This window comes from Osmerus eperlanus, chromosome 22 (assembly GCF_963692335.1).
Source record: "Osmerus eperlanus chromosome 22, fOsmEpe2.1, whole genome shotgun sequence".
NCBI classification, from domain to species: domain Eukaryota; kingdom Metazoa; phylum Chordata; class Actinopteri; order Osmeriformes; family Osmeridae; genus Osmerus; species Osmerus eperlanus.
In genome coordinates, this window is record NC_085039.1 from 10,109,341 (window position 1) to 10,129,530 (window position 20,190).

Consider the following 20,190-nt stretch of genomic DNA (forward strand, 5'->3'; position numbering starts at 1 on the left):
TTCATTCCATGTGGGGAAGACATGTTGCGGCAAAATATATAGATATTTTTAATTGTAGATGCGTCCAGCAGGTAGGTTTTGCAGTCAAACTACTGTATGTTATTCCATTGACCAAGAGCTGGCCCCTTAGGGGTGGATAGAAGGAAAATAAATTGAGAAATAACCATTGTAGGGGAAATTGAGCTTTTATTGAAAACAATCACCTAACAGTCATTCACCTCAATCTACTCTGAATGGCAGAAAACAAAAGAAGTGATATAAAACAAGAGAGTTTGTTTAAATTAGCTATTACAGATAAAGCTTGAAGTAAATGTGATAATTGTTGATCTGGATTTGGAAACAAGCCCATAATAAATATTTTCATATCTATTACACATCCTTTTGTTCTCTCTTTTACTAAGTTTGACTGGAATCAAGAGGTCGCCCAACAAACAGGGTTCAGTTTTCTCACACAAATATTTTTTACGTGAGATGAAGGCAAATCTATGCGAGGCAGGGAAGACATGTCCCTGGCAGCTGGTGTAGCATTTATAAATCATACTCATTTGCAGTATGTCTGTTACCAAACCCCAAGTTATGATAAAACTGTGGATCTTGAGCGGTTTTCTGCTGTGGTCCCTAATGTGAAGGAATGTGCCCCATAAAGATTCCTTCACAGGGTCTTTGTAAATACTGACTGGTTTGTTGCTATTGAGAAAGATTGGTGTCGAGCATAGCTGTTACAGTAAATCACAGAGGGAGAGGCATCCACGGGGAGGACCATGCCATGATAATAAAAAATACATATACACTGCCACACACATACCAGTAAACATCTACTGTACACTGTGTATTTTCTCAAGTTTGTGAACTTACATGGCTGGTCATTTCTTTTTGGAGCTAGTGGTCTTTTTACTGATGGTGGTCGTTTTACAGATGGTGGTCTTTTTGCCAGGGACATTTGGAGGTTTAATTGAAGGCTCTAAAACAAATAAATGAAAAAAGGCTGATTACTGCAGCATTCAAATATTCTATTATGGTCTTTTGTGTGGTTCTAAAGCCATGACACAATCTGTATACCTTGTTTGTTTAAAGGTCCCATGGCATGAACATTTCACTTTATGAGGTTTTTTAACATTAATTTGAGTTCCCCTAGCCTGCCTATGGTCCCCCAGTGGCTAGAAATGGTGATAAGTGTAAACCAGGCCCTGGGTATCCTGCTCAGCCTTTGAGAAAATGAAAGCTCAGATGGGCCGATCTGGAATCTTCCCCTTATGTCGTCATAAGGGTAAAGGTTACCTCCCCTTTCTCTGCTTTGCCCGCCCAGAGAATTTGCCCCGCCCATGAGAAAATGAGCTATGACCCTGCAAGCGCAATATTGTTTTTTCCTCGAGAAACATCATGGCTTGCAAACGACCAAAGCATGGCAGTTGCTCAGTGTTTTGATATACAAATGAACACCAAAGTATTTTTTAGTACCTTCATCCGAGCCTCTGAAGAACCAGTGTGTTAATTTTATTTTCTCTGGAAATGCGCCGACACAACTTTCCAAAGTTTGGTATGTCTGCGGCAAACATTTCACGGACGACTGTTTCCTCAATTTGGCCCAATACAGAGCTGGCCTTGCTGGACGTCTGAAACTAAAGTCTGGATTAGTACCAGCTCTCCTTGGCTCAGCTACAAACCTCGGACAAGTAAGTCAACTAATACTATCATTTTGTTGCTTTACTGTTTGTGGAACTGCTCGTAGTGGCTGTAATTCTGCACCAAGGATGACATTCGGGAAAGAGACTTCAGATACAGTATTAGGGGACCACTAAGGCCTATATAAAAGCATTCAAAATGTTCATGCCATGGGACCTTTGATAGTTTGTACAGATACTTCCAGTCTAGGGTAAAGAATAGCTGTTTCATTGTTATTTACGCTCTTCTGACTTTGACTTCTACATTTGCAAAAACCATGTGTACCTGGACATTGATTTTTAACTCCTAATATGTCATCTTAATTTAAAAAGTGAATTCTGATTTTAGAGTCTGAAAAGAAGACTGACCAGAAGGATCAGAGTGGTGACAGTAAGCTGTTTAATTTTTTTTTTTCATAATATAAAAAAATTATCGGAATTTTATATGTCCCGCTGTTAGGGTATATGAAACTGGAGTCAGTTAGTGGGGACACGAATCCAAATACAGTTTTTCAGATATTAATGCACTTTTATACAGAAAAGTACTTATCCAGGTTGTTTCCTAAAAACATTCTTCTGACAAAGTTGAGTTAACTGTGTCCTACATCAACTACTGTATGTTGAAACCTTCACCTGTAGAAAGGCCAGGCTCTCAGACTGGCTAAGGAGGTTGTTGATTTCATCTCTGGCTCCACTCATCTTATCGAAGTTCTGGTCAAACTTCTTCATGAGACCCTGCAGCTTGGTCTGACCGCTCTCCTGCTCAAGGTCTACCGTGTTCAGGGCCTCCCGCTCCTCCCGGTCTAGCATCTCCCGGATCTGCCGATACTCACCTTCCAGAACCTTCTTCTTGCTCGATGCGGTGTCCTGGAAAACAAAGACTCCGACGTGAATTGGGTCTGTGGTGTTCGTAGAAGCCAATTAAATAACAAATCCTCTCTCATATATATTTACTATGATGTTCTACCAAATGTTTAATTTCAATAAACTTTTATCCGTAGCCAGCTTTGGTCTGGTCTACAACTGGTCTGACCTTCAGCTTGCTCTGTAGAATCTTCATCTCGTAAATGACATTTTGGTTCTTCTCAATTTTTCCATCCAGCATGCCTAGTTTGTTTTTCATGTTAGACTATAAAAAAAGACAAGGAAGGAAGAAGGCTATAATGAGACGAGATTTAAATGTCTGGGTTGCAATGAGTGACTCAGACTCAAGGACGTTAGCAGTTAACCCTTGTGTTATCTTCGGGTCATTCTGACCCATCAGTCATTGTGACCCACTGTCGTATTGCGACAAATTTACCTCATACAAAAACAAAGTGAAGCATTTTCTTTTAACTGTCGGGCTGTCTCAGACCCCCCACATTGCAATGGTTAAAAGAAAATTATTTGTATTTGTTTTTGTATTGGGTGAAATTGGGTAAACACAACGATGGTTCGTTGTGAACCTTTGGGTCATGTGACCCGAAGGCAGCACGAGGGTTAAAAGACAATGCCCATCCCTCAATGTAAGAGAGGCTCTGATACCATTTCTTTAAGTGATGCGCTTTAAAGCACCCTCCCTTGGACCTCATAAATACAGACCTCTTGCAAAGCTCGCTCTTCGTCGGGGGTGGAGAACTGACACACCTTGTGCACCTGCTGCAGACAGACGCTACAAATACAGCGGCGATGCTAGGTGCAGTAGAACTCCATCAACTTGTGGTGGTCGGTGCAGATGCGCTCGCGGAGGTCTCCAAGCGGGTCGCTCAGCTGATGCGTGCTAAATATCGGGTTCTCCTTGTGCGGTCTTACATGGTCCTCACAGAAGGACGCCATGCACGTGAGGCAGGTTTTTACAGCGGTGGCCTCCATACAGGTATCACAGACGACACGCTCGGGCTTAGGCTCTTCAGGCTTCATTGTTTCCTTCTCCACAGTTACGCTGGATGCCATGTTCAAGCAAAAATGGCTGACTGATGCGTCACGCGGTGACGAAAAAGAAACTTAAATGCAGATAAAAATATAATTCAGTCCAGTGTTAGCAATATGTCATACACTTGAATTTGCCTATGCTGGCCTGGTTGAAACAAATAATTCAAAGCGCTTCTTAAGATGCCTCGTCAACCCGTTTTATGGGTTAACTATCCCCAATTGTCACACCACGCCCAAATGAGGAAGCACAAACGGCCAGTTATTCAAATACAATCTTACTGGTACTGTAGTACTTTAACCCTGACTGCCACATAAGCACACACTGTGTAAACACAGGCCACAGTAGAGCCCTTTTCATGGACAGAGACCATCCTGGTTGAGAAGCTGAATCAAGTTGTTTAGAACGGGGTTTCATATGGTGTTCCTTCCATTGTGGTCTGATACGAGTCAAGTTGGTTCCATGTATGGTTAGGACATGCCCACACAGTCAGGTTGAAGTTATATCACCACACACACACACCTTTTGGGGCAGTTATTTTCAGGAAAGAATATAAGTATTATATCCACCAGCACTTCTACTGGACAATTTGAACAAGTTGGCTAAGAATGAGCTCCATTCACAATGGCTCCGCATTAGGCTCGATAGACATGGAAAAACAGAGGGATAACTGAGGAAATTGAGCATTTATTGAAAAGTTTGAATGGCAAGAAACAAAGAGCATAAAGTGAGTGATAAAGACTTTAATGTGAACATCATAAAATCTTCCATCAAGCGTTGATTTGAATACGGTCATAATGAGTATACTGTACATTGTTGAACTGAATGTACTGCACTTTTTTATATATTTTTTTTTTGGTAAGCCTCAAAAGGAAAACAAAACATGTAATTCCTGATACCCAACCCATGTGGGCATAGGTCCCAGAATACACCCAATACATTTATACAAATCATTTATCATGAACTATTCTTTTTCCAATAATGTTTACAGAACTTGACATTGTCATTTCAAAGCCAGGAAAGACAAAGAGTTAACAGCAACATACTTATCAGTAAGTACCAAACTCCCTTTGGTTAGTAATGTATGTATCTGCACTTCAAAGCTCGGTGGCTACTTCCTGATGGAACTGATGGGTTCCCATACTCAAAGCAGGTCTAAGTGTTTCAATAAGGTAATACATGAAAACTTAGCAATACCTTAAGACTCCGGCCACACTATACATGCGCTGAAGCTGCTCAACTTTACAAGCTTTCTGTCAAAAAAACATTGACCCCAAACCAGCGAAAGCCATTCTACTCTCCAACATGTAAGTGTATGTCATGTCATACACTTAGGGATGTAGATGGTGTCAGCACACAACACACACAAAGAAAACATTTACAGTGTATATCTACTGTGTGTGTATGCTGCACTTACATCAAGATCTGCTAAAACAGGATCTCAAATGGTTTTCTGGTTCTCTCAATCTCTCAGGTTCCCATTTAGCTATTAAAAAGCCATCACTATTTGACCCTAAAGTGAAAGAATGTGATCCAAACATTTGATGTTAATACTATGCAGCACAATATTACACAATATAATATTATGCAGCACAATCAATCGTTCTCAGTGGCAATGCTCCAATCGATACTCATAAAAGAACCAAAGTCCCGGTAATGGAAAAAAGCAGAGTTGCGTAATAATTACCCTCTACCACGAAAAAGAACCTCTGGGATTATAAACACACCAGGAGGCAAGATTTGTATATCTGAAGATATGTTAAGAGTGTTATATACAAATAGGATTATTTGATACTCACACATATCAGTATCTGAGCATTCATACTGATTTGTGTATGCATGCACATCTGTGTGTTTCCTCAAGATACTCAAGTTTGCAGTTTACACAAGCTAACAGACGAGCCGTTGGAGAAAATCCAAAAAGCCGGGTACACCGCCTCCGCAAAGGGGAACACAAACGAGTGGAAGGGGGTCGCCCTATCTGCCACGTTGTAGAACGTAGCCGTCCCCTCCTCGCAATCCAGTAGCACGCCAACGCGGCTCGGATTAGGATTGAGCAGCACGGTCTCGCTGCTGGCGTGCCAGGCTGACAGCTTGACGTTGAACCACTCGACGCACCACGACTGGGCGTTCCGGCCTAGCCGGCTAGCGGGACCCTTGCGGTCAATGCTGTTGTAAGCCAGGCCTAGGCCGACAAAGTTGTTGCTGCTCATCTTGACCTCCCAGTAGTGACGCCCCCTAGAGAAACCTTTGGTGCACAGCACCTGGGAGCAGACAGAGAAGCGGGCGGGGCAGTCAGGGTAGGCGTTGGGCTCGTCCGACACGGTGGCCACAGTGAAGTTCTCGCTGAGGCAGACGCGCTTGTGGGCCGTCTTGCCGTCCAGGGTGAGGACCGTGCCATCTAGGGACATACATACACACACACGAGTTCTACAAATATATTCCATCTACATATACACACACACGATTTCTACAAATATATTCCATCTAGATATACACACACACACACACACACACGATTTCTACAAATATATTCCATCTAGATATAAATACACACACAATTTCTACAAATATATTCCATCTAGATATACAGTAAAGAACATTTGATGTACAAGGGAAATAGCATTATTTTATCAACGTTCATGAACTTGCATTGCAGAAGGTCATGTCTTTTTGCAACCGACGTGATATTTGGAGGCATCTTCGACAGCTCTAAAAGATGGGAAAAATGAATAAAATTACTGGAAAATAGCATACTGTAATATTAAGTCCTGTCCACATCCATATACCCCTTTTCTTCTAAAGTCCTGACACAATCTTTGACAATATAGACTTAATTGAATCATTTATTTGATTAATCTTATTGCCTCCATATAAAGTAAAGCTACCTAAAGGGTAAATAGCCATTTTCAGATATCTGGAACTGGAAAAGAGGAAAATTTGAAGTCTAAGTATACTTTACCGGGTTTGTCCTTGTTCTGAGGTTCTTCACATGTAGCTTTTGGGTACTCCTTTGGTGTGGGTGTAGACTGGAAGGGCTGCTTTTTTGTTTCTTAAAATAAGAATACAATAACACTACTCAGTCTCCTAATACCTTTTAATAAAGTGCCTGAAAATATAGGTACTCTTTTCAATATGACAGTGTGTATTAAAATGCAAACACGTGACATTCCTACGCTAGCTTCCGCAAGACATCTGTCACGTAACAGATCATGGGGTCGGTGAATGTTTGCTTTTTATGGACATGGGTTTAAAACCAGTGATGTAACTAAATCCATTATTCCAATTACACAACTCTCAAATGAACATGACATAAGATATGAAAGTGAATAATCAGAATATTAGAAGTGTAAACGACTTACTGTCACCTTTCTGGTCCTTCGAATCCGTTTTCCTATCAGACTCTGAAATCAGAATGAACTTTGTTAGATACGAATACGCACCGGGAATATGTTGCAGTGTTAAAGGAATAATGAAAGAGGTTTCACATAAGATGAACAAGGGTCATACTCTTTTTCTGGCCTGCTCTGAGAGCAGCTCCTGGGCTGTGAGATCTGGGGGGCCTCGGAGTACCTTCTGCTCGTCCTAAAAAACAAAGACCATTGTTTTAGTCAAACTTGATACCCCCCCCCCCCTTTCATTGTGAAGTAGTTTGTATATGGGTATGTATATGGGTAAGAATGACGCAATCCCAACCAAATATTGCCCCCCTGCTGTGATCAGACAACGGGAAGGTTTGTGGGTTCCGCTGGAATTCAGCAAACATTGGAGGAGGATTTGATATCAGCGGTGGGACAAAGGTACTCTCACCTGAAACAAAGAGATTCAGAGGAGGATTATAATGAAGCTAGAAGCATTTCTTAAAGATGGCATGTCTCTTAAATCATGAAAATCTCAAGAAATGATCTGTGGACACACAGATTTTTATACATCACATTTGTTGAATCATAGATTTTCATTTCACTACCCTTGGATTGAAATCATTTTTATTTCTTAGTACCACAACCCAATTTAAGAACCGTAGCCATGCATTATGATGATTATTTGATTGAACTATTTTATTGTTACGCTGTCACTCGACTCAACGTACATCGCATGCCCACGCCAAGTTCTGTAATGAAATAGGATATTACAATACATGCCAACCACACCAGTCACTAACAACTCTTAATCCGTCCAACAAAAAGCATACAATGGTATGCTTGGTAACAAATGCAACCACAAACAGTGAGATAGACAGAGACCTGGTCTTAGTATCTGCAGCCTAGCTTCCACAGGTTGGTTGAATATGTGGAACAGATGCTCCCTCAGGACTGCTGCGAAGGCCTGTGATGCGGCGACAGCCTTAGAGTCCAGGTTCACCCGTGGTGTGTAGGGGTCAAAGGTCACCTGGGAGGGAAGATCCACTGAAGCCTAAATTAGAGGAAGAGATCAGAGCCAGCAGCAGATGAAACTGGAGTCAGTTAGTGGGGACACATATCCAAATACAGTTTTTCAGATATTAATGCACTTTCATAGAGAAAAGTACATATCCAGGTTGTTTCCTGAAAGCATTCTTCTGACCAAGGTGAGTTCGCTTTTCCCTACATCAACTACTGTATGTTGAAACCTTCACCTGTAGAAAGGCCAGGCTCTCAGACTGGCTAAGGAGGTTGTTGATTTCATCTCTGGCTCCACTCATCTTATCAATGTTCTGGTCAAACTTCTTCATGAGACCCTGCAGCTTGGTCTGACCGCTCTCCTGCTCACGGTCTACCGTGTTCAGGGCCTCCCGCTCCTCCCGGTCCAGCATCTCCCGGAGCTGCCGGTACTCACCTTCCAGAACCTTCTTCTTGCTAGATGCAGTGTCCTGGAAAACAAAGACTCCGACGTGAATTGGGTCTGTGGTGTTTGTAGAAGCCAATAAAATAAACTATATATATATATTTACTATAATGTTCTACCAAATGTTTAATTTCTATAAACTTTTATCTGTAGCCAGCTTTGGTCTGGACTACAACTGGTCTGACCTTCAGCTTGCTCTGTTGACTCTTCATCTCGGAAATGACATTTCGGTTCTTCTCAATTTTTCCATCCAGCATGCCTAATTTGTTTCTCATGTCAGACTTTAAAAAAAGAAAAAGACACAAGCAAGGAATATGACTCAGACTCAAGAATGTTAACAGTTAAAAACAATGCCCAGCCCTCAATGTAGGAGTGGCCGCTAGGGCGTTGATATTGACACTAGTGAATGACGGCCTTAAAATGCACCCTCCTTTGCACATCATAAATGAGTTGACAAGTAGTCTAAAAAACGTCACAGACCTCTTGTAAAGCTCGTTGTTCGTCGGGGGTGGAGAACTGACACCCCTTGTGCACCTGCTGCAGACAGACGCTACAAATACAGCGGCGATGCTGGGTGCAGTAGAACTCCATCAACTTGTGGTGGTCGGTGCAGATGCGCTCGCGGAGGTCTCCAAGCGGGTAGCTCAGCTGATGCGTGCTAAATATCGGGTTCTCCTTGTGCGGTCTTACATGGTCCTCACAGAAGGACGCCATGCACGTGAGGCAGGTTTTAACAGCGGTGGCCTCCATACAGGTATCACAGACGACACGCTCGTGCTTAGGCTCTTCAGGCTTCATTGTTTCCTTCACAGTAATGCTGGAATCACTCTTCGACGCCCTCAGTCTGAACGTCTCCATTACGGTGCTAAGCACCGTGTTCTTTTTCAGCTCTGGTTTGGTCGAAAAGTGCGTCCTGCATTGCGGACAGCTGTAATTTTCTTTCCATGTAGTGAAGAGGCAATCTTGACAGAAGTTGTGTCCGCAAGGTGTTGTCACCGGACAGTCGAATGGACAGAGGCAGATGCTACAAGTCAGTTCATCTTCTAGACTCATGAGAGAAGTCATTTCCTCGGCCATGGCGGATCCGTAACAGAGCTGTGCTGTCACGATGGGAGGAGAAACGAAACTTAAACGGCAAGAAAACGAAACTTAAATTAGGCCTGTTCGATCTCGGCAGAAAAATTATTCCAGCGACCAAGGGATTTTACAATATCGTCACATAACTATAGATTATCATTGCGGTGCGGCAAGTGTTCAATGAATTGGTGGATTATAGTGGACATGGGTAGATTCTCCTGGGCATTTATGTGTCTACTTCCTATAGGACGTCATTTAATCAACACATTTAGCTACGCTTACCCTACCTATTTTCTATGCAGAACTATTATTCATTTGTCTAGTAATCATAAATTAACTTACTTCAGTTGGATGGAAATCTCCTCGTTAGTTGGCGTGCGTACCACCACCAGACCGCAAATTCAGTTTCAAGCCTCAGGACAGGTGTATCGTTCCCAACCAATAGTTCAATCAGTTGATCGCTGGATAGGTTACACTCTTCGTGCGCATAAAGGGTGTTCACTTCCGATCCAAATGGGTGGAGCCAGAGGAGCCATAGAGAGAAATTGGGACTTTTCTACTGGCAAATTAACTCATTTGAGATTGTAGGCTACTATCGGTTACACTCAGTAAAGACTAGAAACCCACCGAAATAAAAGTACAAGGTCACTTGTAGCGAAATTGACAGGGCGGTTAGCACAAAGTTTATTAAAACAGCCCATCCGTGTTTTCTTTGTATTCACTGATATGAATGTGGAACAAGTGTGAATGCAGTCTACATTTTGAAATGACACATAAAAACGTCAAACTGTTTTTTGCATTCACGAAATGATGGAGCTGGTAACAATTAATGAAATATTAGGGTGCATGTAATTCATGCTTGACAGAGATTGGAATTCTATCACACAATGAACTACCTTTAATGAACCTCAATGTTTACACTGAACAAAATAAACAAAAGGTGCCTCATATGATTACAAATTATGAATTCAACATCATTTGTGAAGCATTCAGCCAAGAATAGCTGAAAGTTAAATCCATTAAACACCCAGTGTCATAATTTTCAGTTCAGTTGATGTTGATGTGTGTCATGGCAGTTGAATGTTGTTCTGACCGCTGTGCTCATGGAGATCCTTCAGCAGATCTGCAAACTGCTCCTCCTGGGAACACAACAACACCAAGATCCTTCTTTTATTATCTTCAGGTCATGTTTGCTGCTATCAGTATTTGTGTAGCAGGACTCTCTTCTATGCTGACGGAACATGTCGATTCTACTAAAGTTCTGTCTTACCAGTACATTCAACCGTTCAGCTGCTGCCACGGCAACATTAAGCTTCCTCTCATCCTCCTCTCTCTCCTCTTCAATCACCCCAAGTCTTTGGCCCGACAGAAAAATAAAAGCCAAATAGTCAATAACAGTGCAACGTTTAAACACAGACTGCCCGTCAGTTTTGCGATTTCTCAAAATTGCTTGTCTGATTTGAATGCCTCACCTGAAGGTGGCGCTGGCAAGCTGTTCCTCACGGACGGCCAGCAGGTTCCGCAGCTCACTGACCTCGGCCTGCAGCATTGCATTCTGGTCTTGGCTCTGGACAATGAAGTCCTCCAAGCGCTTGGCCATCTCCAGCTCACGCTCTGTGACTTGCTCCACCCCTAGGCGGAGCTCTGACAGCTCCTCAGCATGCTGGGTAAAATCGGGATTCGGTCATGTCATGCACAGCAAAAATGTCAGGATAGCAGTATTTAGGTTCGCTCGGTACTACCGTCCGACATGTGCAATGTTGAAAAGTTAGAGAGATGTTATTGTTGCTCTATATCTGGAATAATACTGACCATTCCTTGGCTCTAATCACTGCAATACTGTTTAAACTATGCACTTCTGATCCTTGATTATCTGCTGTACTTACTATATGCTGCAAAATTAAGATCATGTCAAAATAATTTGTATTTTCCAATACACAAAATCTCAGTCAAAAAGACAAATCTGCTGTACTGGGAGAACCTAACGAGCCTTACCTTGTCCAGTAGGCTGACCTGCTCCTGTTCTGCCTTCATCTTGTGTGTCTCCTTGTGCTGGTTGTCTTTGATCCATGGCACTGGAGCAGGTGGTTGCTTCACACTGACACTCTGAAACAAGACAAGGGTCACCTTTTAGAAGTCAACCTTTCCAAGCACCCAATTACTTTGGTGGGTGACAATCACATTGTGGAACTACATCTACTGGACATAACATGTCCATATTATGCAAGTGGACCCAAGATTGGGTGGTATTTAACACATTTTGGGGGGGAAAGGATAAAAGAACGGCTATTAGGCCTCTTCCTCCTCACACAACTCACACTTTGTGGCGATGAGATATCAAGTGGAGGATTTGCCCCCGTGTCCTGCTCAGTCGGTGCGTCTTCAACTGTCAGATCCTCGGTGCTGATCTGTCTCTTCTGGGGCTGTTTGGGTTGCGCTGGTCTCCTGTGCGGGGCACTCTGCGTCCTGGACACTGGCTTCCTGTCCCGGACGCTCCTTCTGTCTCTCGTGCCCCTCTCGGACCCATCTTTCCCCTGGCTGCTCTTCTGGTCGATGGGCAGCTGCTGGAGGGAGGTGTGGAGAGGACTGTACTTTTCCAGGTCTTTAGGGGGTACGTACGTTGGTTTTGATGTCCCTGTGTGGCTATGAGACAAAGAGGAGACCAGCTTAAAATGTATACAAGACAGTGCATTAACACGTATGAATAACACACGCGAATACATTCGATGTACATATTAGAAGGGTGGAGCTTCTCACCTTCTAACTGTGATCCGTGGGGCATTAGGACCCAGGGATTCTGTTATTTGGTTCAGAATTGAAGGCAGAGGATGGAGTTTGTCTATTGTGTCCTGAAAAAAGAAATCACCATGTCAGCAGCCACTTAGGCTCTACACAAAGTATTCGAGCAAGTCAAGGCTCGCATGTGACTTGGCCTACCGGCTTCTTCTGGGATATGATGTCGACCAGCAAGCCGTGGAGGACCGCCAGACGCAGGGGAAGGTCCACGTAACCATCGAAGGAAGTCATTGGGATGTCTCCGTCTGGGTTGGACACTGTCTGAAGGAAAGCTCGCATCTTCTCCCAGTGCTCCTGGAGAAAGTCGTTCATGAAGAGCATGTATTCTTCCTTCTCACCAAACCTGCATCGAAACAGAGTGGGTTGGTGATAGGCATGGAGATTAGGGACTCTGCGAAACTGAGGCGTATCATGCCAGTTCTTCACACACAGGCTGTTGGCCTCCTCACCGCTTGACGGAAGGATTCTTTCTAGTCTATTAAGCCTGACGAGATAAGCTTAACTACCGAGGGTAAGAAAGACACACTCACAAGGTGAAATTGGCCAGGTTCTGGATGACTTTAGCGGTGAGGGTGAGGGTGCGGAGGGTGGCCGGCTCAGGGTAGGGCTGCATCAGCCCAAACAGGGAGGGGCTTAGGACGGCCGGACACAGAAAGCGGAGAAACAACGAAGAGGATATGAGGCGCTGGCCAATCTCAGGTCGTCCCTCGTCCTCGCACAACTCCACCCATCTGGAGAAGATCCGGTTCAGCTCTTCGGGGAACGACCTGCGTCAAGAGAGAAGGAAGAAAGAGGAAGAAACTGTTCGTCACATTTCTGTCACGGATCGTCTCTTTCCCCCGCTTTCTTGCTTACCCGTGCATCTCAGTGATCTTCTGCACCACCTCCTCGCAGCTCTCTTTCAGGTGCCTCTGGTTGATCGACAGGTCGGCGGCGGGACATTTACGAGGGTCGACCTCACAGCTCTCCACTGTAGCATACAGGCGGGTGATGAAGTCTCCTGCAGGGATGGGGGGAGGAAGAAAGGGAGAGAGGGAGTCAGAGAGAAAGGAGGAAGGGTCATGAACTTGCCTGTCCTCCCTTTCTAACAGAGAGCACCGTATTGATAAGTGTCATAACAGATTTTCAACAATTGACCAAAGTCACAAGGATGGAGAGATACACCTAAAACGTTTTTCTTTCCAAGAGATGAGACCACACGGCATCCCTACCAAGGGTATCAAGGAGGTACTTCTGGCCAACCAGTTTCATGTACTCGTCAATGGCCTTGGTGGCCAGAGTGTTCTCCCTGAAGATCAGAGCCTCCTTCTCTCCGAGACGCTCCACCTCCGCAACGCCCAGCGCTATCAGAAACTCCTGAAACGCAAACACAGGACTGTGAGAGCTTTTATCAGAGCAAACAAAGGTTCATACAGATGAGGAACATGACGCTCGTCATGTGCAATCTAGTTTCCTAGAGACCTTTATTTTTTATGGTCATTCATTTGAAATGCCTCTAAGAGGGACTACAGGTGGCTGTGCATGTGCAGGTCAGGCTGATGTCTGAGCCCTCTGGGGCCCTCTTCGCTTGGTGTACCTTGGCCATGCCGATGCTCTGAAGGACATGCACCAGCGCCCCCGCCAGCTCCTCCTTCTCCTTGACGGTGAGCAGAGGCTCCAAACTACCGCACATTCCCAAGTAGTCCACTGTCACGAACTCCGCAAACTCCTTGTACTTCTCGATGGGCAGCACTTGCAGGTTCTGAAAGCGGGCCTTGACTCGGAGTGAAGCCTGAGGCCCCAGTTGCTCCTTGGCCCCTCCCGTGCCTGACGCCTTGTAGGGAATGATCGGGTGCCACTTTTCCTGGTAGGTCCTCCCACGGATGTCAGCCAGGGATATGGCCACGCTGCCGATGGGGTGCAGGCTGGCCTCGTCCCGGGAGTGGCGCTTTTTCTTGGGGTCCTCGTCACGGAAGAGATGCAAGATGATCTGGGAGAACGTGGGAAGGTTATCTAGCTCGAAGAACTCGCCCCAGAATAGCTGGCAGCCTCCGGTCACTCCACCCCCTTGTCCGCTACTGGAAGCCCCAGCAGAGCCATCCCCAGCCGGGTTTGAGCGGTTGGCAGACTTGCCCACGGATCGGCTGCTGGTGCGGGCGAACAGAGTGCCGTCCAGGTGCAGCTCGCAGTAGTAGCGTCGCTTGGCGGGCAGATCCTTGGCCTCGTTCACCCACAGACTGAGGGAGTTCTCTGTTCGTTCAACATTGTCCTGGTAGGCACAAAGGTTTTGGAATGAGATCATTTACTTTACAACTTGTTATGGTATGTAACCGACATCAAAAATTGACGTTCTGAAATATTTGGTTTTACCTTATTGGGCTGGGCAGCCCTCCTGAGGTCTTCAATCCAGCGGTCTCTCTCAGCGGCAGAGGTGCATCCAAAACAGTGATTGTTCTCTGAGTTGATCACCTAGTGTGACAGCATTGAGCAATGAGCAAACTCTAACTATAACAGGAAGGGTTAACTTGCGGGATCTTGGGGTGTAAACATACGGTCAAAGGTCAAGGTCAAAGGTCAAGGTCAAAGGTCAAGTCCCACCTCAAAGCAGTACTTCTCCCCTAGAATAGAGCTGTGGACAGGTCTTATGACGGTGCTGGTGTCTGCACTCAGGTCCAGGCTCCCTGCAGCACTGACTGGGATAGACACTGACTCCCGGGACCCATAGACCCTGGGGGAAACAAGAAGCAGATTCAAAACAAATCAATTTCAAGACACTAAAAAGCCCACTTTGTTCAATTCACTGTGAACAGCCGGTGACCATTTTGTATACGGTACATTCTAACGAGCCCGTTCCATGGTTAGTTCAGGCATGTGAAATGGATGGTGTGATGAAGAAAAGAAAATTGGGCAAAAAAAGTTCCAAATGTTGAGCTTTTTGGGGGGGAAATGTCCCTCTGTGGATTTGGAGCTACCGTAAAGTCAACCACCCATCCTTCCTGATGACCCATCCTTCCTGATGACCCATCCTTCCTGATGACCCATCCTTCCTGATGACCCATCCTTCCTGATGACCCATCCTTCCTGATGACCCATCCTTCCTGCCTACCAGTGAGTCATGCCAGCATACCTCTTTCCCTTGTTTAACCCGAGGCTGTTCAACTGAGTGCTACTGTTGCTCCGTTTTGTTCGGCCTTCAAGACGTCGTTTGATTAAGGCCTGAAGGTTGGAAAAAGAGAGAGCGGTGATGTTTGGATGAGGGAATGAAAAGTAAAGATGACGTCGAAGACCTGGTCAGTAGTCAGGCCTGCAGTAAACAAAGATGTTGTGTATCGTCATGTATGGAGCTTGAGTGGGCTTGATGTTATCCCATACCCTCACTCCGCCATCTTGGTTTTTCAGTCTGGGCCCACCAGCAGGGCCCACGTTGTCAGGGCTGCATTCTGTAAGTCAAAAGATAATACATCGTTAGCATTTTAAATTCAGACAAATTCACATGGTATAGCTCACTCGTATGTGGAATTGTATTTATTCATTATCTGTTTAGTCTCGCTTCGTGTAGTAAAGTTTTTGAACACTTTCATCTACTTGTGCATACGTGTTTTTCTGTAGAAGAGAGGTCTTTGACTCACTTAGCAATTGAACATTTTAAAACCACAATGGGAAGTGCAGTACATTTCCTAATTACTCGATTTCTAATAGGGCCATGGTCAGCCTTAAGCTCTGCTAAAAGATGAATAACATACTTCATTTTTACAATGCGTACAATTGAATGCATGCAAAACAGTTAGCTGCTCTCATAGCATATCCGAGGGTTTTTGTCCACGTTTTACAAACTTCACATGCCAGTCAGAAAGATATTTAGTTGTGATCAAAATCTGTTGATAACTGAGCCTCGTCGCACATCAAGACACACAGGATGTGGCTTCTGCAGCTATAACAAACTGGTGCCACGGCGACGCACAGGAGACTTGTGCCTTCAGCTTTCACTACAGAGATGAAAATGCGCTAGTAACAGAAAACCCCATTAACCCCTCTAGGACCTCCAGGATCAGACCTGCCTGAATCATATGTCTGTTGCTTTCTCTACTTAGGTCAAATCCAAACATAATATGATTAAATAATAGTAAATATAATAGTAAATAACATTATATCTGTGTAATGACGTTCTGACAATCTGATGAAAAGTCCCACTCTCACAATAGATCAATAACGTTCCTCTAAAACAGGACTTTTCTGCTCACCCAGAGGTCCTCCACACACCAGCCATCGTCTGAAGCCCCTCATTTGAAACAGTGTTCTGTGGACCCAGCGGCCCCTGCGGCCCCTGTGATCTCTACGACACGCCCGAGGACAGGCCCTGTCTCATGCTCCACCTCTCCAAGTCAAACCCTCCAGGGCCGTGTAGGTTCAGCCGAAACAACGACCCACGCCTCTCACACTCAGAGGACGACCTCTAACCCCCCCCCCCCCCACCACCACCACTCCTCCTCCTCTCAAACGAACCTCCCCGAGTTTGCCCTGATCGATGAGGACCAGTGGAGGACCAGCATGGAGATACACGGGACGCGCGGAGAGTTGTGCTTTCTCTCAACCGGCTCGGACCAGTCTGCTGGAACACCCAGGCATGATGCTATCTCCCATCTCAACATTGAGGAAGCAATTTGAAAGCTACACGCACGCATAATCGCGTCAGCTATTTCCTCTGCGTGTCCGTCTGTCTCTACCAGCTAATTACGTTGTAATTTTAGACCATCGATGGCTTTTACACATCTGATACACATTTTTCAAGGCATTCTTTGACTCTCGTTGGATATTCCTTTGTAATCGTTCTAAACCAATTGAACACACGTGTCCACGATAGTAACATGCGTCAATCCTACGTTAACAGCGTGTGTCTATGACGGCAGCAGACATTTGTCTGTGACAGTGGTGCATGTATGTCGTGAACACACTTATGGCCACGATAGTAACATGTGTGCCTGTGACAGTAACATACATGTCTCCATGTTATTAACACACGTGTGTCTGTGATATGACAAGCGTCTGACCGGTGCTGATGTCCGTCAGGTTCTGCATGCTGGCGTCGGACAGGCAGCTGCTCACTCTGTTGCGGGTCCACATCACAGGCTGGGATGGTGAGGAGCAGGAGCGAGGAGCAGGAGCGAGGAGAAAGACACAGAGACGCACGCCGCTTAGAGAAAGGCCATCTGCGTGTCCTCTACAAGCTGAGGAAGGCTTTTTATTTTATTTGTCAAGTGCATGTCTCACTGGTTAGTTGGACATGGTGTAAACCATTACTATGCACTGCAGGGCTTCTCTCTCTGTGTGTGTGTGTGTGTGTGTCAGTTCTTGTTACACAGGTTGTTATATTAGTGATGCTGGCAAGGCCTATGATGATGATGATGATGGTAAGAGGTTAGGGAGGGAGTGTACATTTACGTGTAGTCATTTAGCAGACGCTCTTATCCAGAGCGACTTACAGTAAGCACAGAGACATTCCCCCCCGAGGCAAGTAGGGTGAAGTGCCTTGCCCAAGGACACAACGTCATTTCGCACAGCCGGGAATCGAACCTGCAACCTTCTGATTACTAGCCCGATTCCCTAACCGCTCAGCCACCTGACTCCTTGTTGTAGTGTGTATTGGTGGAATGCTCACCTCATCCTCCGGGCTGATGAGGATCTGGCCGTCCTCCAGGACACAGTGGCTGATGTCCCACAGGGGAACCTCCTGGGGGGGGACCCATGACAGCCTGGGCAGCTCCTCTGGGGCAGAGGCTGCTGCTGCCTCACCTGCATGCACGCACACACATGCATGCACACGATAAGAACAGAAATATACAGTTGGTTGTGGTGATTTGACACCATGTTTTGTGTTGACAAGAACGACTGTAAGACCACGCACGGTGCGTCAGTGTGTGTTTATATGGACTGAAACATGAAAGCATTCAATCCTCTATCTGTGCTCTGAGGGATAGACCAATCGAGGGCACATGCTGACCCTCTGTTGTTTTTCATTCTGAGTAATTATGGCATGATGGCGTTATCTGCAACAGCGCATGGCCACTCCCATAGCTTGACCTTCCAGCACTGTTGTGATACTATCTTCCTCCTTCCAACCCAAACGCAGAACCCTAGACCTCTCTCATATCCTGTTTTTGTGGTATGTGTTCTCTTTCAATACAACATACTTCCTTTTACTAAGAAGAATCAAGGTTAAATATCCTTTTCTGTGTCCTTTATTTGAGGATCTTTATAAAGCTTTTTACAATTAGCCTACTCCTTGAAGAGAATGCATAGTTTGGTCGCTTAAGAGTAATTCAAGACTCTCCAACACTTTCTTGTAGATTTCACTCAAACCCTATTTAAGTCCACCAGTCTTTTCTGGTTGACAAGATGACCTGGCGTTAAAGCCCCCCAAAAATCAATCATTATTATCTGTTATGAATATATAGAACGTGGTTCAACATGAAGAGCCCTGCTGTAAGCCTTACGTGATCCACATCCATTTTAAATTCATATATACTGCTTATGAGAGGTCTAATTTTCATCCAGAAATAGAGAGAGATGTGTGTGCATTTGTACCATCTGTGCACTGTACCAGAAACCCTTTTGTGACTCTAAGTTCAACGTAAGTGTGTGCCCAGTCAAAACCTCTCACATTGAGACACAAGACACGTCAAACACGACTTCTAGCCCCTCACCTGGCTGCAGTGTCGGGGTGCTACCTCGACTCTGAAGCCTGGGCCTCTTCAGTTTCTGGGAGACGGTCCTCAGGTACTTCCTGAAGAGAGCCCCTCCCCCGCCCCTCTGTGGCGGGACGTCCATGGAGGAGGACCCCGCCGTCTCCCCAGCCTGGCTGGAGCCGGCCGCCGCGCCGCCGCCGGCGGAGGCGGAAGAAGACAGAGCCGAGAACAGGGACCCGGGAGGTTCTGACAGAGCTCTCCGGAAGGGGTTCTTCCCTTTGCCCGCGGTGGACTTCTCTGTCTTGGGCCCTTCGCTCTTTCCTCCTCGTCCGGTGGCGGTCGAGGCCCTGTCTCCGGTGTCCTCACTCAGGGCTTTGCGCCAGTTCTGCATTTTACCCCATTTGTTGGTGCAGCTCTTCTCCACTCTCTCGAGTGGCGTCGTGGTCGCTGACGTGCCTCCAGCTTCCCCTTTGGCCCCGTCGGCGGTCGCCTTGGCGCCAGTGTGCCATTTGTACGTGTTGAGCGGGTCGTTGTCCTCAGCGGGAGGGACTTGATTGGGTTCGGTCGGGGGGTCTTTGTCCGTTTCGGCAGACCCCATCTCTTCAGGCCGCTGTGGGGTTGCCTGCTCAAAATCTGTGTCCTTGTTGGTTCCCATTTACGATTTGGGAACGAGGAACTGTACGACGTCGCAGCTGTGCTCGGTGATGGATTCAAGGACGGAAACGTGTCAAGAAACAGCTATGTGAAAATACGCATGCTCCCCAACATGCCTGTGAATACTCCTGTCTCTTTCCTTAGCCAGATTTACACCCGAGCAACTGAAAACCTGACATTAACCCACGAGAGGACTTGTGATCAGTCTGCCTAGGCAACACGATGCAGAGCCAGGTCCTAACGTGCGTCTCTGGCTTCCTGTGTGGGGACATATCATCTGACAACGTGTGTGTGTGTGTGAGTGTGTGTGTTAGTTGGCGGATGTGTTACACACCCTCTCACACATAACAGTTTGCACACTGTTGTCACCACGTTTCATTGAACTCATTTCGGAATTCTTTTTAACCATTTTATGACAAATGGGACAAAAACTATCTACACCAAGGATTAGTGTTACAATAGACTATCTTACCATGCCAGTACTTTTCACCCGCGACGGAAGTCAAGCTTAACAGTTTTTATTGTGATGATTCAAAAGTGAGACAGGATGAGCAAAAAAGAGGAGGTGGTTGTTGAACTGACCTCATCAGACAAAAGTGAAGCTCAA

The 20,190-nt window shown here is 45.5% G+C and overlaps 3 protein-coding genes across 8 annotated transcripts; all 3 read right to left on the reverse strand.

Moving 5' to 3' along the window:
* Nucleotides 1-172: 172 nt before the first annotated feature.
* On the reverse strand, nucleotides 173-3,806 carry LOC134008550 (uncharacterized). Of its 2 annotated transcripts, XM_062447969.1 has the most exons (4): nucleotides 3,243-3,806; nucleotides 2,695-2,790; nucleotides 2,295-2,528; nucleotides 173-961 (listed from the first exon to the last, which is right to left on the reverse strand). In XM_062447969.1, the coding sequence occupies exons 2-4, from the start codon at nucleotides 2,782-2,784 to the stop codon at nucleotides 653-655; spliced, it is 633 nt and encodes a 210-aa protein (XP_062303953.1). In that variant the 5' UTR covers nucleotides 2,785-2,790; nucleotides 3,243-3,806; the 3' UTR covers nucleotides 173-652. The 2 variants fall into 2 exon arrangements, with proteins under 2 accessions (XP_062303953.1, XP_062303954.1); XM_062447970.1 differs by lacking the exon at nucleotides 173-961 and having other exon boundaries at nucleotides 2,126-2,528; nucleotides 3,243-3,802.
* A 492-nt stretch (nucleotides 3,807-4,298) lies between these two features.
* Nucleotides 4,299-9,983, reverse strand: LOC134008547 (E3 ubiquitin/ISG15 ligase TRIM25-like). 4 transcript variants are annotated; one of them, XM_062447963.1, is made up of 12 exons: nucleotides 9,814-9,983; nucleotides 8,875-9,494; nucleotides 8,580-8,675; nucleotides 8,186-8,419; nucleotides 7,815-7,983; nucleotides 7,661-7,681; nucleotides 7,267-7,380; nucleotides 7,081-7,155; nucleotides 6,933-6,974; nucleotides 6,533-6,622; nucleotides 6,223-6,282; nucleotides 4,299-5,971 (listed from the first exon to the last, which is right to left on the reverse strand). In XM_062447963.1, the coding sequence occupies exons 2-12, from the start codon at nucleotides 9,469-9,471 to the stop codon at nucleotides 5,439-5,441; spliced, it is 2,031 nt and encodes a 676-aa protein (XP_062303947.1). In that variant the 5' UTR covers nucleotides 9,472-9,494; nucleotides 9,814-9,983; the 3' UTR covers nucleotides 4,299-5,438. The 4 variants fall into 4 exon arrangements, with proteins under 4 accessions (XP_062303947.1, XP_062303946.1, XP_062303948.1 ...); XM_062447962.1 differs by having other exon boundaries at nucleotides 8,875-9,520; nucleotides 9,814-9,982; XM_062447964.1 differs by lacking the exon at nucleotides 7,661-7,681 and having other exon boundaries at nucleotides 8,875-9,520; nucleotides 9,814-9,982.
* A 371-nt stretch (nucleotides 9,984-10,354) lies between these two features.
* Nucleotides 10,355-19,816, reverse strand: rasal3 (RAS protein activator like 3). Of its 2 annotated transcripts, none has more exons than XM_062447961.1 (18): nucleotides 18,948-19,816; nucleotides 17,903-18,036; nucleotides 17,295-17,373; nucleotides 15,619-15,686; nucleotides 15,374-15,462; nucleotides 14,845-14,974; nucleotides 14,617-14,715; nucleotides 13,844-14,515; nucleotides 13,479-13,623; nucleotides 13,123-13,267; nucleotides 12,798-13,034; nucleotides 12,409-12,610; nucleotides 12,229-12,320; nucleotides 11,790-12,114; nucleotides 11,467-11,577; nucleotides 10,944-11,134; nucleotides 10,742-10,826; nucleotides 10,355-10,610 (listed from the first exon to the last, which is right to left on the reverse strand). In XM_062447961.1, exons 1-18 carry the CDS (start codon nucleotides 19,582-19,584, stop codon nucleotides 10,539-10,541), a joined length of 3,513 nt encoding a protein of 1,170 aa, XP_062303945.1. In that variant the 5' UTR covers nucleotides 19,585-19,816; the 3' UTR covers nucleotides 10,355-10,538. The 2 variants fall into 2 exon arrangements, with proteins under 2 accessions (XP_062303945.1, XP_062303944.1); XM_062447960.1 differs by having other exon boundaries at nucleotides 17,903-18,042.
* Nucleotides 19,817-20,190: the final 374 nt, after the last annotated feature.

What these genes read in the sequence shown, in the direction of transcription:
- LOC134008550 (XM_062447969.1), bottom strand. Translation starts at nt 2,784, where the DNA reads ATGAAAAACAAACTAGGCATGCTGGATGGAAAAATTGAGAAGAACCAA. An exon ending in TTCTACAGAGCAAGCTGAAG is followed by an intron (nt 2,529 to 2,694) that starts GTCAGACCAGTT and finishes TTTGTTTTCCAG; the next exon opens with GACACCGCATCGAGCAAGAA. An exon ending in AGAGCCTGGCCTTTCTACAG is followed by an intron (nt 962 to 2,294) that starts GTGAAGGTTTCA and finishes TATTTGTTTTAG; the next exon opens with AGCCTTCAATTAAACCTCCA.
- rasal3 (XM_062447960.1), bottom strand. Translation starts at nt 19,584, where the DNA reads ATGGGAACCAACAAGGACACAGATTTTGAGCAGGCAACCCCACAGCGG. An exon ending in TCATCAGCCCGGAGGATGAG is followed by an intron (nt 17,374 to 17,902) that starts GTGAGCATTCCA and finishes TCACCATCCCAG; the next exon opens with CCTGTGATGTGGACCCGCAA. An exon ending in GGGCTGCCCAGCCCAATAAG is followed by an intron (nt 14,516 to 14,616) that starts GTAAAACCAAAT and finishes TGTGCCTACCAG; the next exon opens with GACAATGTTGAACGAACAGA.
- LOC134008547 (XM_062447963.1), bottom strand. Translation starts at nt 9,471, where the DNA reads ATGGCCGAGGAAATGACTTCTCTCATGAGTCTAGAAGATGAACTGACT. An exon ending in CAGAGCAGGCCAGAAAAAGA is followed by an intron (nt 6,975 to 7,080) that starts GTATGACCCTTG and finishes TTCTGATTTCAG; the next exon opens with AGTCTGATAGGAAAACGGAT. An exon ending in AAGACATGACCTTCTGCAAT is followed by an intron (nt 5,972 to 6,222) that starts GCAAGTTCATGA and finishes GTATGTCCCTAG; the next exon opens with ATGGCACGGTCCTCACCCTG.